General features: G+C 45.8%; 2 protein-coding genes across 2 annotated transcripts; both read left to right on the forward strand.

The window, feature by feature from the left end:
• The first annotated feature begins 2360 nt into the window (after window positions 1-2360).
• Window positions 2361-5343, forward strand: LOC127323774 (protein neprosin-like). Its single transcript, XM_051351894.1, has 5 exons — window positions 2361-2822; window positions 2900-3271; window positions 3570-3743; window positions 4303-4356; window positions 4450-5343. Exons 1-5 carry the CDS (start codon window positions 2544-2546, stop codon window positions 4993-4995), a joined length of 1425 nt encoding a protein of 474 aa, XP_051207854.1. The 5' UTR covers window positions 2361-2543; the 3' UTR covers window positions 4996-5343.
• Window positions 5344-8291: 2948 nt separating this feature from the next.
• On the forward strand, window positions 8292-12590 carry LOC127323954 (uncharacterized). Its single transcript, XM_051352069.2, has 10 exons — window positions 8292-8706; window positions 8789-8863; window positions 9005-9057; window positions 9295-9445; window positions 9708-9818; window positions 10278-10404; window positions 10528-10628; window positions 11446-11584; window positions 12198-12250; window positions 12331-12590. The coding sequence occupies exons 1-10, from the start codon at window positions 8404-8406 to the stop codon at window positions 12403-12405; spliced, it is 1188 nt and encodes a 395-aa protein (XP_051208029.1). The 5' UTR covers window positions 8292-8403; the 3' UTR covers window positions 12406-12590.
• The last annotated feature ends 2368 nt before the right edge of the window (window positions 12591-14958 follow it).

Genomic DNA, 14958 nt, shown 5'->3' on the forward strand with positions numbered 1-14958 from the left:
AAGTCGAAACTGTCGACACTGTCAGAATCGCTGCTTATATTGGAGTCCGCAGACGACTCGAAGGACATGTCGCTGAAGATCTTGGCGAGTTTTTCGCTTGCCCTGGTGCTGATGAAGCGTGGCGATGAAGTCTCCTCGTCGCCTGACTCGATTGATGATGTCGAGCTCAAAAAATCGGGATCGATCGCTGATAATCCCGACGAGATCGAAATTTCGAGACGATACGCTCCTTCTTTCTCGACACGAAAGTGGAACCTTCCGAACGTCATCTCCATGGGCTCCTCCAGATTCACATATGCATCCATACGGGAGGGCGGGTGAGGAACAAAATCGACTAAACCAGTTTCAATCTGTTTACCTCTGTCCACCGCGTTGCTCGAAGTTGATGAAGTCGACGATCTTGAACGTGCCATCGAGATCAGTTCCTTGACACCTCTAATTCCCACAGACGGCACCAATTGACAAGGGATTAACTTATCAATGTCTACGTATTGTAGACTAGGGTTTAGTTGGAAGTAGAGAGCAAGTAGATCTCGAAGGTTTCAGCCGAAAAGTACTCGACGATTATGAAAACTAGGGTTGCGTGAACAATGAATCGATTGCTATCTTTGTCCCTCGACTCCCCCTTATATAGGAGGCGGAGCCGAGGGATTCGTAAATACAAGTTTACAGAGTCCGAGAGGGTTTCTAATCCGTCCCGTAAGATTACAAGTAGTATTCCTAATACAACTCTAGCTTTCCTTGATAACAACTTGGGCTTCTGAATCTTCTTATTCATCGAGTCGTGGGCCTTAAGCACACCCGGGTACTATCTTCGGTAGGCCCATTGGGGATGCCTATGTCACTCATAGCTATAAGTTTCACTCTTTCATTTCAAGTAATTAAATATATTTATATAAAATATACTGAACTTATATTATTCATCCTTCTACCATAGAACTGAATGATTTTCCTTATTGATGTGTAAACAAAGAGGAACACATGTCTACACCTTTTCACTCCATTTGTATTGTGACATTTTGGTGCACTACACGAGATACTTTTTTTAAATTAAGAGTGCCGTACGGTGTGGCCGAAATGTTACATATGGTGACTAAAGTTTTTGTTTCCATTTTATAGAATTTCAAGTTTACGATGGATATACGAAAAGATCGTGTATTTACAACTGCAAGGGAATAGCATACGAAGTCAACACCAATGATGAAACAGAATTTATGGCTACAAAAACGTGTAATTTAATTTTAAAAATGTTGACACGTTTTTATAGCCAAATTTTTTTGTCCACAATTTAAACGCGCGTTAGTAACAGTGGATTCGGTACCAGCGATGGATGCACAATTTGTGTGGGGCGAATGGATTAGTAGACCAGTGGTGCGTTTACCTCTTTCCAGGCCGGTAGATATTGGTGGTTGTAATTTATTTTTCTGCACGAATTTCTGAGATGTGCAATTGAAAATATGCGTGTGCTGGCATTTTCTACGTATTTTTTCGAAACAAGGCAAAACAATTATCATTTTTATACAGAAAAGTTTTAGAGGTCTTATAAACCAAGTATGGTAATTACCCGCAAAAAAAAAACCAAGTATGGTAAAGCACCAAGCTAGACAATAAAGCCTTACTCGCTGCATCGTATTACAAAGTGTTTTGGCACCGGCAAGGCTCCACAGAAATACCGTCTCTTTGATTGTCTTGATAATTAAGCATGCTTGCGGCTAACGATATATTCTTAAAAACGCGAGCAGTGAAATGTACCCCTGAGCCATCCCAGGTGAAAAGTGAAAACCATAGAACCCCATAGAGCAAGGTGAAAGTGTGTGGACCAAAGGTAGTAGGTTCAGGACAGTCGCGTCATTTACTGTTGTCACTGTAGAGAGAGTGTCTGAGTGATGCATTTACTTCTTAGCAACGGGAGGGGCACTGGTGTTTGAATCCACCTGCACCATCGCTCAAATTCAAAAGGTCCCAACTGAATCAATCTCTGGAGAAAAAGACAGTGAATATACTACATATATTCAGCAGATCAAAAGGTCAGAAATTGATCTGGAGACAAGGAGAAGGGCAACGCCTCTCCCTCATTTTGGGCGAGCTACGTACGTGTGGATGACGATGAGTTTGAGTTGAAAGGGACAAATGCTAGAGAAGAGAAGCGTAGGCATCGCAGGTGATGGCGGTCGAGCATTGAAGGAAGAGGAAGGGGCGGGAAAGATAGATACGATAGAGCAGACGGCTAGATAGGGATAGTAAACTCGTGCGCAGCAGGGTAGGTGGTCAACATCAAATGCGGCGTCCTCCGGAGAGAACCAGAACGCAGCAGCAAGTCCTTGCATCACCCACTTGCACTCGCTGAACGCTAATCATCAGCGCGGCTAGGATCCAAGGCAACGCGCGCACGGTCGCACGCGCACATATACCCCGGCCGTCTTCTCTCCCATGAGAAGCTGCTCCTCCTGGCCATAGTTCATCTCCTTCTCCCATCCCCTGCGCGCGCCTGGCCTGACCCTGCTCCTCATTTACGCGCGCGGCGCGTGCATGTACATGAATGCATGACGCGCACGGCCATGAAGGGGCGGCGGAGGAGGCATGGCCAGCCCCGTCATCTAGGTCTTGTAGCGGATCAGCCGGAGAGCAGGTGCTCCATGTCGTCCTGCTCTGCTGCCCCTAAGCAGCTGCTCCATCTTCTTCTTGTCTCCCTCCTCCTCGCATCCACCTGCGCCGCGGCGTCGTCGTCGGCGACGGCGGATGCGCAGTACCTGTCGCCGAAGATGGCGAGGATCCAGCGCCACCTCGACCGGCTCAACAAACCGGCTCTGCGCACCATACAGGTACTACGTAGCTTCATCTCCCTTCATGTTGTTCCATTCCCTATTGGCTATCACTAATGTTCTGTTGATGGAAGCAGAGCATGGACGGCGACACCATCGACTGCGTGCCCCGCCACGAGCAGCACGCGCTGGACCACCCGCTCCTCAGGAACCACAAGATCCAGCTCGCGCCGCCGCGCAAGCCCGTCTCCACCTCAACCTCCGGTACTGCCAGCGCGTTGTCGTCGTCGTGGAACTCCACCGGCGCTAGGGCCAGGAGGACGGCGTGGCAGACGTGGCACCACGCGGGGCACTGCCCCAGGGGCACGGTGCCGATGCGGCGGACCACCGCCGCCGACGTGCTCCGCGGCAGGAGGTCGCTCTTCCGCTTCGGCCGCAAGCGCCACCGCCGCGACCGCGCGCCTCGCGCCGCCAACGCGCCCGACGTCGTCACCGGCAACGGCCACGAGGTTCGATCACTTCACACTGTCGATTTACGTTGCTTCTAGCACCGCACAACAAATCTCCTTGATCCAAGCTAGCTGATGGCGTGCCGACGAAGCAGGGTGGGTGGCGCGCAATAAGTATCGCCTGCCCTGCCCGCATTGCCATCATTCATGGATGCCCGTCGCTAGCTGCTGCTTGTAGTATACTCCATTACAGTTAGGCAGAGCGCAATCAATTCTAGCTAGTGTCGATCGAGTTGGGACTTGGAGAGCGGATGCATGCTACAGTGAAGTGATTTTTTGCTTGGATGTGTGCATGCAGCACGCGATCGCGTACACCGCCGTGGGGCAGCAGGAGGTGTACGGCGCCAAGGCGACCATCAACGTCTGGGATCCGGCCATCCAGGAGTCCAACGGCTTCAGCCTCTCCCAGCTCTGGCTCCTCTCCGGCTCCTTCAACGGCTCCGACCTCAACAGCATCGAGGCAGGATGGCAGGTCACTCCCACTGTTCTATCTCTGTATCTTGTCTCTGCTAATTACTCGATTACTTAATGTAGTGCCTGAATGATTAGCTATACCATGCATAGTCAAAACAACTCGACAGGTCTCACTGAGATCTGCAGCTCAGGCACATGGCGTCATTAATGCAGGCACATCTCGACCCGATAGATCGATTCCGTTGTGTACGACTGCCACTATAGTTTAACCTCTTTTCCCTTCATTTGAGGTCAACCCTTTCATATGTATACTCTCGTTGGAGAAGAAGCTAGACATAGAAGAATGCATGATACTACTCTCGTTAGAGGGGCATTGGGAATGTACTTTGCCTTAGCTACACTACAAGCATTTTGCTAAAAAAATGTGATGCGTGCATTAGTTCTGGTAATCGACCCACTCAAGTCAGCACAAATTTTGGATCTACCCTAACTACATGCATGCATGGCAATAAGAACTAGTGCATGCATCCCCATGTGCTAGCTAAGCTGTTTTTAATCAATCTGGACCAAGTGTTCATGTGCATGGAAGCTTACAGTTTACGTTTCTTTCTAGTCAGGTCAGCCCTGAGCTGTACGGGGACAGCAGGCCGAGGCTCTTCACATACTGGACTGTGAGTCAAACGATTCTTTCCAGTAATTCTTCTACAATAGGAGTATTACTAATGGATGAATTAACAACTTGGTTAATTGATCGCGCATTGCAGAGCGACGCTTACGAGGCGACCGGCTGCTACAACGCGCTGTGCCCGGGCTTCGTGCAGACGAGCTCCCGGGTGGCCATCGGCGCCTCCATCTCCCCGGTCTCCTCCCTCGGCGGCGAGCAGTACGACATGACGCTCCTCGTCTGGAAGGACCCGAAGCTCGGCAACTGGTGGCTCAGCTACGGCGACGGCGGCGCCTCGCAGCTCGTGGGCTACTGGCCCGCCGAGCTCTTCACGCACCTGTCGGGCCACGCCACCATGGTGGAGTGGGGCGGCGAGGTAGTTAACACCAGCCCCGGCGGCGCGCACACCGCCACGCAGATGGGCTCCGGACGGTTCGCGGCGGAAGGGTTCGGGCGTGCCAGCTACTTCCGCGACCTCGAGACGGTGGACGCCGGGAACAGCCTGGCGCCCGTCTCGCTCGACGCCCTGCAGACGCTGGCGGAGGACGGCGGCTGCTACGACATCAGGAAGGCCTACGACGACCGGGACGGTTGGGGCACGCACTTCTACTACGGAGGACCGGGGCACAACCCGGCATGCCCCTGATCCTGTGCTGATGCTACCAGCCGCTGACGATCGATCGACATGGATAATGGCCGGAGGTGTACATTTTGTGTCTTGTGTTTTGTGGACTCGATCGATCGCTCTCATGCATGCACCGCCCGATCATGAGCAGTACGCAATCTCTAGGCTAATGCTAGTGTTAATTGTACCTGCCTGCACAATTGCAGACCGAGGCTAATTTTGGAGGAGCTAGCTAAGCTTAATCAATGGAAAAAAGGACGTGTAATCCGTGGTAAAACTTATGTGTTACTTACTGCTGAATGTAGAGTAATTCTGCATTTGATTCCAGTGAATGGATGTAAATGAAAACAGTATGTGTCCATTTCCCTGTCAAGTTGGTCAAATTTTATTAAGTTTTTACCCGCAAATTTTTTTATTAACTTTGACTTAGGACAAGGCTAGACATACTCTTGGTTTATTAAGCAATCGATCCACGCAGCTTTCAGAACCTTGGTTTTACCACCATCTCAACTTCAGCAACTCTTGTCAAGAAAAATGCCAACTTTTCTTTGTTCATATTTTTTTCGATAAAGGGAATATATTAATATCAGAAGATACCAATTACACCCAGCCTCTACAACAACGCAACACCCTAATGGAAGTACGAATGCACACAACCAAAAAGGGAAAAAGGAAACTAAGAAACAAAAATCCCGCTACAGCATTCTAGGCCTAGCAACACCAATACATCCACCACCAAGACAACACCTGAAATACAGACTCTCCAAAAGCGACGCCTCCAAGAAGAAAACAGTGCACCAGTGTCGTCGTCGTCTGACCAAAGATCTTAGGTTTTCACCCTGAAGATAGTCTCCGCTCTCAAAACAATGCCTCCAACAAGGTCATTGCCAGGCACAACCAGTTAAGGCCAGACCTTGGATTTTCACCCTGAAAGGTAGGACTCTGAACTTTACCTGTGTTGCCGCCCCCACTTTCATACCACTGCTGGGAAGCCCGGAACACCAAGCAAGTCCCTCAATAGCGCTGAGACTTAAATCTCCATTAGCTAGACCTCCGATCCGGCCTTCATGATATTCTCTTCTTCTGACTTCACCATGGACCAAAATGTCACTTGATGTCAACACAGAACAGAGCTTCGCGCCGCTCCCTCCAGAACCAAACGGCTAGAATAAAACATGGGTGCGCACGATCGAATACCACCCGATCCAGCAAACTCCAGTCAAAAGATGCACTGTTACATTCGCCGGCAGCGCCTTCCGGAACTCAACACTCCGGCCAAATCAAGAAAGGCAGACCTCAGGAAGGTCTCCATCTTCGCGCAAGAGAAATCCTAGGACCACCACCTTCAAACTGCGAAACAGATGAACATGCCCCCTCGCCGCCATCTGCTGGCCAGCGAAAACGAAGGAGGAATCAGTGGACGCTCCATCCGAGACCCACGCGACCCAGATCATAAGATCGGGCCTGCCACGCCACGCGGTCTTGGACGCCGGTACCACACCATCCATACCTCGCAAAGTCGCTGCCCCCTCCTCGCGCCATCAGCTGAATCGACGACGAGTCTGTGTATGAACCAGACCCGCAGCCACCACCACCCATCGCCGGAAGGCCATGGAAGGAGCAGCAGCTGCCGCACATCCGGGGATCTCCACCCCCGGCCGCCGTGCTCGCCTCCCCGTTGTAGCCGCCACATCAGGTCGTCGCCACGACCACCCCCGACCCCCTTTGGCGCCGGGGCCCGCCGCCATCGTGGCCGGCGCCGACGGCAGCGGCGGAGGGAAGGATACGAAGGGGGGCGGTCTGGCGGCGCTAGGGTTCGCCCTGGCGTCGCCCTCTGGGGGACGACGCGGGGACGTGTACCGCTTCCAGCGGGGTTCATATAAGAGTATCAAGGCATTTCCTTCCAATATCTTGTGTTTCCACGGCCACTTGCACAACAAACTTATGTTAGTTTGTATTCAAATCTGGCATTCCATTTTTTTTTTGGTGAGAACAGCGATTTTATTCATGCGAGGCTAAAGCACAGACAAGCTACCAAATGCGTCAGTTCACCAAGTGACATTTCCCAATCTCCTCAGAATATAGCCACACTATTCTGGCCCGAATATAGCCACTTCCATAAATAAAGAGCATGTACAGTGACATACTGCTCATACAAGTATTGGCCAATATAGCTATTCCAAACAGAGTCAGAACATTCCTTTTCTGGCAGCATAGTTTATGTTCCTTTTCTCCAAAGTAGTACTCTATGTATATGTATATTACGTGCATACCCGCAAAAAGAGTATATTATGTGCAACAAAAAAGGAAGAAACGGAAATTAAACAAACGGTTTTACCAGGCCGCGTTGCACTGGTGCTACATGAGAAAGGAGAAAAAGAAGGCGGACTTGGGTTTCTGTCCCCTCAAGCTTGCGGAACCCGATCTCTAGCGAGATGAGGGTTTCCATTTCTTGTTTTAGGTTTTTTTTTATATCTTCTTTGGGATGGAGAGGGGGCTGCGACGTCGTGAAATCGGAATAAGATCCTCACCGCCATACCTCTCTGGTGGCACGCCTAGCGCTGGCGGATGGATCCTGAAGTTGTGTGTCTAGCATATCATCTGTGATCTGGTCAGTTTTCGTATTCGTTGGTGTGGTTTTAAGTTTGGCTCTTCCGATCTGCAATTCTCACCACTGGCAATGGTTGTTGCTATGGTGAGTTGGTTCTTTTGTGAGCCAGGCAAAACTTATCTATCTACTATAGCAAGCTCTACTACGACAAGTTTTGTGTGACTTCGATGATAGAGGGGTAAGGATAGCAGCACACCTAACGTCAATACTTGTTGTCATCGTTAGTTGTTTTAGAGACCTATTTGTAATTTCATTAATTTTGCTATTTATCGGTGGATCTTTTCACAAAAAAAATATTATAAATGTAGGCGCTCACGTACACAATATACACACCCCTATAAACTCACATACGCACACCATACCTCATGAGTAAGTCCGAAAGACTGAGCCAACGAGGGTGACACCTCGTTATCGACGGGAACATCACCTTCCGTTAAAAATATATTTTACCTTTATGAGACACCTAGAATCTAAACTTTACGTGCGGGAGGTACAACCATCCTCCCAATCATGTAACATTTTGAAATGCTGGTTGTCCAGAAAACATTTTCTCTCAGTGGTCTAAGAAAAAACGGGGCAAGAAAGGGGACGCATTGGGTTGCATGGGTACTGGTGGTTGGATGGGCTGGGCTGGCCCGGTGCATCCATGTGATGTGAGGGGGCCTGCCTTATCCGCAAATTTGTTTGTGTTTATGGAAGATGGTTCCGCCTGGACCTCTCATCATCGATCACCACTTCTAGTTGACTTGTTTGATACTAGTTTCCAAAAAAAAGTTTGATTTTTTTGATTCAGACGAGATCAATCGGCGGAGAAGGAAATGGTGCTGATGCTGCACATCGCTCCAATTCCACTCACCCCTTCTTCTCCTCCTCATCCTCCTCTCCGTCGGCACCGCTGCCCACCTCCCATGGCCGCCTCCGCCTCCCACCAGCCCAAGGCGGCGCCCGTCGTGCTCGGCTGCGGCGCCGTCGGCGCGGACTACCTCGCCACCGTCGCCTCCTTCCCTAACCCTGACGACAAGATCCGGAGCCTCGCGCTCAAGGTCGAGGGAGGTGGCAACGCCGGCAACGCCCTCACCGGAGCTGCTCGCCTGGGTCTCAACCCAAGGATTATATCCAAGGTAAGTTCATATCCAACTTCCTTCACTACCACAACCTACTGAATTCATTCGCTCACTCCTTGCTATTACTACTGGAGTATAGGTAGCTAATGATGCACTTGGTAGAAACATTCTCAAGGAACTGCGAGACGATGGGGTAGACACTTCGTATATGACGGTATAATGCACAATGCAAATCCCTTATTCCATTCCTGTATCATGGTATGCAATGCGATTGCCATGTTCCTTTGTTTCGTTTATTTACATGAAGCATCCATCCTAATCCTAGTATATGTATATGGCTATGTACTTATCTCAGGTAGCAGAGGAGGGGAATTCACCCTTCACCTATATAATTGTTGACAACCAGACGTGAGTAACTGACCCTAGCCTTTAGTATATATATATCTGCATAATCTTTGCTGGTTATGCATTGCTATGCTAGAACATTAAAACTGGGTTGCTATGCTGTTGTTTTTGCACGCCATTTTTTTTTACTACTTCCTTCACAAGTTGTGATGCTACTACAAAAATAGTACCTCAGTCACAACTTACAAGTACTTTTCTCTTTGTTACCTCTGCCTCATTCTCCCCCATTCCGCCTTTCAGGAAAACACGAACTTGTATACACACTCCTGGCTATCCCCCAATGACGCCAGAGGAGCTCACAAATGAAAACCTCTTTGCTGCTTTACATGGTGTAGACATGGTGTATTTTGATGTTAGACTGCATGAGACTGCTTTGCTTGTTGCAGAAGAGGTAATATTTTCCTGCCTCAACATGTTGGCCATCTTCTTGTAGGTAATTTGATAAGCATGAGTGCATACCTACTAAACACTGAATGCACTTCTATATAATATGTATAGAGATTATCACAAACATAAGTCTAATGTGTTAATGTTGCCCAAAAGTCAACCCATAACTTCTTCTGTGTTACTGCTGCGCCTTTTTCTGTTTTTTTTTCCCTCTCATCCAAGCTGGTAATGAGATTGATCTCCGTTTATGGGGCAATCCAGTGCAGGCAAGCCAAAGAAAAATTCCTATATTGATTGATGCTGAGAAAAAAAGGGATGGATTGGACGAGCTTCTTAATTTTGCATCATACGTTGTATGCTCTGCAAAATTTCCTCAGGTAATTTATTCACCAAGACAGTGTACCTTTAATGCACATTACCTTTTGTCCCAAAATATTTGCATAAACTAGCTTCTACTTGCATAAACCTGAAGTGTTTGTACTTGTTATGGTTAGGCAAGAGTTTTCGTATTTGCTCTCTCTTTTTCCACGTCGTTAGGTATGTTTCCTTGTATTTGGCAGCAACAATGCACTTACATATGCTTTTCTGTAGTCTATCTATATGCTATGTAATTGTATTATGTATGTTTCATTGTTATCATCTTAGTCTAGAATTTTTTTTGTCAGATGGTTATTTCTTAGCACAGTCGAATAAGGTAATTTAAAAAATCGCATTGTGCTGCACATAAACGTCCCTACATCTTCGAGCAGCAAGGCTTAGCTAATCGTTGTTTGCAGCATTTGAGATTCCTAGTATTCCAACAGGTTATTTTCTTTTCACCTAATATTACTTTGCAGGCCTGGACAGGAGCCTCATCAACACCAGTTGCTTTGGTGCACATGCTTCTAAGGTTACCTAATATCAAGTTCGTTATTGTAACCCGGGGAGAAAAAGGTTGCTTGATGCTTGAAAGAAGCATGACAGGTGAGTTCAGTAGCGAAACATTTTACACAAGAAAAACACCTAGGATGTGCATTTTCTCTCTCAAAAGATCCTGTGGTGATCTCTCTTCAAAAGAAACCATCTAATGCACAGCTCAACTTACAGATGCTTCTGAGACTGAGGAAACTGATGTAGAGGATCTGCTGGAATCGCTAGAGCAGAAAGTTGATTTGAGTTCTAGCTTGCCAAAATGCATTGCTTCCAAGGTATGCTATCATTGAACTTAAGATCTACAACTATATGGCATAAGCTATGCTGCACTAATCTAAAACCAAAGATGCTGTAAAACGAGGTAAAATAAAAGATGCTGAAAAATGAAAGCGAAGTTCTTTGGCCTGAGAAAAGCATTAAACCCATGCCTTGCAAGGGGTTAACAACAAAGAACAATCGGCAAGTGATTATTTAATTTTTATGTGAAGAATTGTCTCTACTTTTTGAAAAAAATTATGGATGGAGGGTATTGTGGAGATGAGGAGTGGAGCCTGATTATCAAAATAGGGGTATTGTAGAAGTACGCCAGTTTGTGATATAGCCTATTCTCTAATGGAAATTTTTCTAGAAGTGTTGGGTGGGGTTTCTACTCTTAATTCTTAAGTTAACTGTGTACGTTTTCAATTTTGTCACATTAGATAATTATCGGATTGCACTGAACATTTCAGATGATCTCTCACATTATTAACCCTGCACCTTTTTGGTTTCTACTTGTTGGAATGTACTCCCTCTGTTCACAAATATAAGACGTTTTAGACATTTTAAAGTGAATTAGATACACACGATAATGAGCGAAACTACACACTAAAAGTAGACTATATACATATCAAAATAGACGAATCTACAAAAAGCTAAAACATCTTATATTAGTGAACGGAGTGAGTATTTGCTATCTGCATGAATAGATAACTTGGATTTCCAGCTTATTAGATATTGTGCTTCTTTGTTAAACCCAACTTACTATATCAAAGTTGCACTTTCTGTTTTCCAGTTGGAAAACTAATGCTTTTCCTAATTTTTCTGTTGTTTCAGTCAAATTTGAGAATAAGTGCAGATGGTGTAGGCTCGATGAGTGGCAGGTTACTTTTAGGCACAGCTGAAGCTATACCCTCTGAAGAGCTCATAGATACAACTGGTGCAGGTGATGCATTTATCGGAGCTGTTCTATATGGTAAGAATACAGGAAAAGATCATGCTAAATAACAGAAATATTTGGTTGTTTTGATATATTCTACTTTAATGTGCTTATGTTGTTACGTCTGGAGTTGTTTTTTCAGACATAACACATGGTAGATAATACACCTCATATTCACAGTAGTTTGTTCCAAAAATAAATTGAAGGTCAGACCGCATGATGCTCTTGCCGAGCAAGAAATGTTAGATCACCGAAAACGCATGCAGACTTAATGCAAAAATTTGACGTAATGCTCTGGTTCACTGCTGCAGCATGCTTGTCAGAAGAGCGATGCTACACTTATGACATATTTTGTACAGTTGTTTTGTACGACACCACACATGTCAGAACGTGGACAATGCATGGCGAAGTTAGGCCACAGTCTTGTCGTACAAAGATCGTAATGAAAAAATTGTGCAGTCATTTTGTTGTCAGAATGAAACTACTTGAGGCATAGGGCAGCACTGTTATATCTGATTTATTCTGGGAAAAAAACCTTCACATGTCAAAAGTACATTTTGTTAGGGATTGTTCCTTGTTTGTATCCTGACTGATGAGTGATGACTGCTGAGACACTTCCATGAGCTAATTCTTTGTGCCTTCTGATTAGGTTTATGCACCAGCATGCCGATTGAGAAGATGCTGCCTTTTGCAGCACAAGTGGTAAGGCGCTGCATTTCAGTCAGTATTATTCTATGGCTGGTGAAATGGTAATGATTTATGGATATGCATTTGATTTGCAGGCTGCTTGCAGCTGCAGAGCTTTGGGGGCCAGGGCTGGTCTTCCTCATCTCACTGACCCGCGACTGGCAATGTAGTTTATGCCTATTGGCCGGATCAATTTCCCTTCCTCGCCACCTGTGGCCGTGCACATAAATAATCCAATGCCGGCGTAATGCCTCAGAACAAATCCTGCCATTGTTGTGTTCGTGAGATTGTATTAATCGGGACTTTCCATGGTGTCAGCCTGACGAATATGAAGCTATGCTCTATTGTCGCTTCAGTTAACCGTCTATGACTTCATTAACACCTAGCCGTTGATCTTCCATCCGACCTCCAGTGTTTTTTTTGAAGGTCGACCTCCAGCGTTTGAACCGTTGGTTCGCGCAAAAGCTTCGTCCTCGCAACCGTACATCTCGCATCAGATGGCTATAAAAGCCAGGGTTCCGAGGCATATCCAAACCATCTTAGCTGCTAAATGCACTGTTTACTTTATTTGCTCTGAATGTAAGGCTATAAAAGCCTGGGATCTGAGGCATATCCAAATCATCTCTTTGTAATCGGGTTGAAACCCTAGCCCCCAGTTTTCGTTGGTTGGCCCTTGCTATGTAGACCAAACCCTTGCTCGAAATTCTCCTGCAATTCTCTACTTTCTTCCTCTCTGGGTGTTCTGAATATTTGTATAACAGTATCTGAAATGGATCTGGATATTCGTAAGGTTGGGATCTCTCCTAAACTCCCCTGCCTCTGCTCTTGATTCCAGCGGCGGTGTCACTAATGGCGGAGGCATAGCTCGGGTACAGATAGTGGAGTTTCGGGCTTGGTTGCTAAAGAACATTTCTCCAGTTTTGGTTGCTAAAGAACAATTCTTCAGTTTAAATTCCGACGTTGCACCTTGATCCATGTACTTCAGGCGGTGGGCGGCGATTGGTGGCGGTAGGATCAGCAAGGTGAGCTGGTTACCGGTGTGTCAGTGTATAACCCCTATCAGCCTCCCTGATCTTTGGCGAGCTGAGCTTCCACTCCTCACTAAAATCATGGCAAAATCAACTGAATTTGAGGACACTGCCTTTCTTGAACTCAGTTCTCTGCAAACCTTGCAAAAAAAATCGTGAAGACGACAGGTTTTGGATTTACACAGAAAATGTTCAAGCAAAATTTGCTAGCATGTAGTCCAACTTCACCAATATACAGGCAAGCTTCGACAAATTGTTTGCAGAACCTCAACATGAAGCACCACCGCCACAACCTTTTTTTTTTACCAAACAAAATATTTATTAATATTATTGACAGTTTACAGACAGTAATGTGCAAGGATGCACATTTTGTTTGCTGATTACAGCAATTACAGGGCATTGGTTTGAGGGATGCTTAGTACATTTGTAAAGGCAAGCTCCTAAACTATGAAAATTGAAAGCTTTATGAGCAAGCATGTGCGCAGATTTATTATCTTCCCTCTTGATTTTGAGTATTCCGGCTTCCATACCCTGCATGAATTGCAATATCTGCTGAAGATTTGGTCTTATAGTCCAGTGACCAGGGTTCTTCTTCAAATCATGTTGTTTTAAAGACTGAGCTACAATGAAGTTGTCTGTAAGGAAATTTGAATTCTGAACTTTCAGCTTATTTGCAATTTGGGCTGCTACTTCCATAGCTTGAGCTTCTGCTTGTAATGTTGAAGATGCATATGAAGAAGCTTGTACAAATATGGCTTTGTGATCTTCCTTATTCAAATCAAAGTATATGCCAATACCTGTCTTTTCCTTTTGGTGATTTTTGTCATTTGAAGGTAATTCTTCACCTTTCCATGCTGCATCGACATAAATTTTTGAACCTTTTAATGCAGTATGCCAGTCATCATCTGCTTTATTAGGCTCTGTTTTCCTGCCATCTTCATTTTGAGATTCAGAGTTTTCCCCATTAAAGCTACTTCCTTCTCTGTTTGGAGCGCTTTAGCTTGAAATAGGACCTGTAGAGGAGTACACCTTTTTTTGTTAAATAAAAGATTATTTCTGGCCTTCCATATGCTCCAAAGGATGCTGAAAACAGTTTGTATTGCATCTTTTTTCTTGTAAGAAGTGATGATATAATGAAGTATGTCATGAATTTGAGCATCTTCCCTATAATGTAAACCTTCAACTCTAAGTCCGAGAGAGGATGCAAACCATACAGCTTGAGCAAACTTACACTCAAAGAAGAGATGAATGTCATTTTCCTCTTTACCACATCTGATGCAGTTTGGATCAATGTTTTTTGATCTTGCTCCAGCTCTCATTCCTGTGGCTAAGGCACCTCTCATGAGTCTCCATCCAAAAACTTGTACTCTTGGCGGCATATTATCACATTTCCATATTCCTTGTAAAATAGCTCTCACCTGAGTAGTGATGGTTTGATGAGGACCTGCATTAAGACCATAAAATGATGGATTAAAGAGTTGATAGGCGCTTTTTGAAGTACAAACTCCTGAAGGTGTGTGCTTCCAAATCAGCATGTCATCTCCATTATCTTTATTGATAGGTATATTGGCCACTATATTTGCATTCTGTACACCAAATAAAGCCCTGAGTAGAGGGATGTTCCACTGTTTTTCATTGGGTACCCACAGATCGGAGACCATGGTAGGATATTCAAAGTTGATGTCTTGAATTTTC

This window comes from Lolium perenne, chromosome 7 (assembly GCF_019359855.2).
Source record: "Lolium perenne isolate Kyuss_39 chromosome 7, Kyuss_2.0, whole genome shotgun sequence".
NCBI lineage: Eukaryota > Viridiplantae > Streptophyta > Magnoliopsida > Poales > Poaceae > Lolium > Lolium perenne.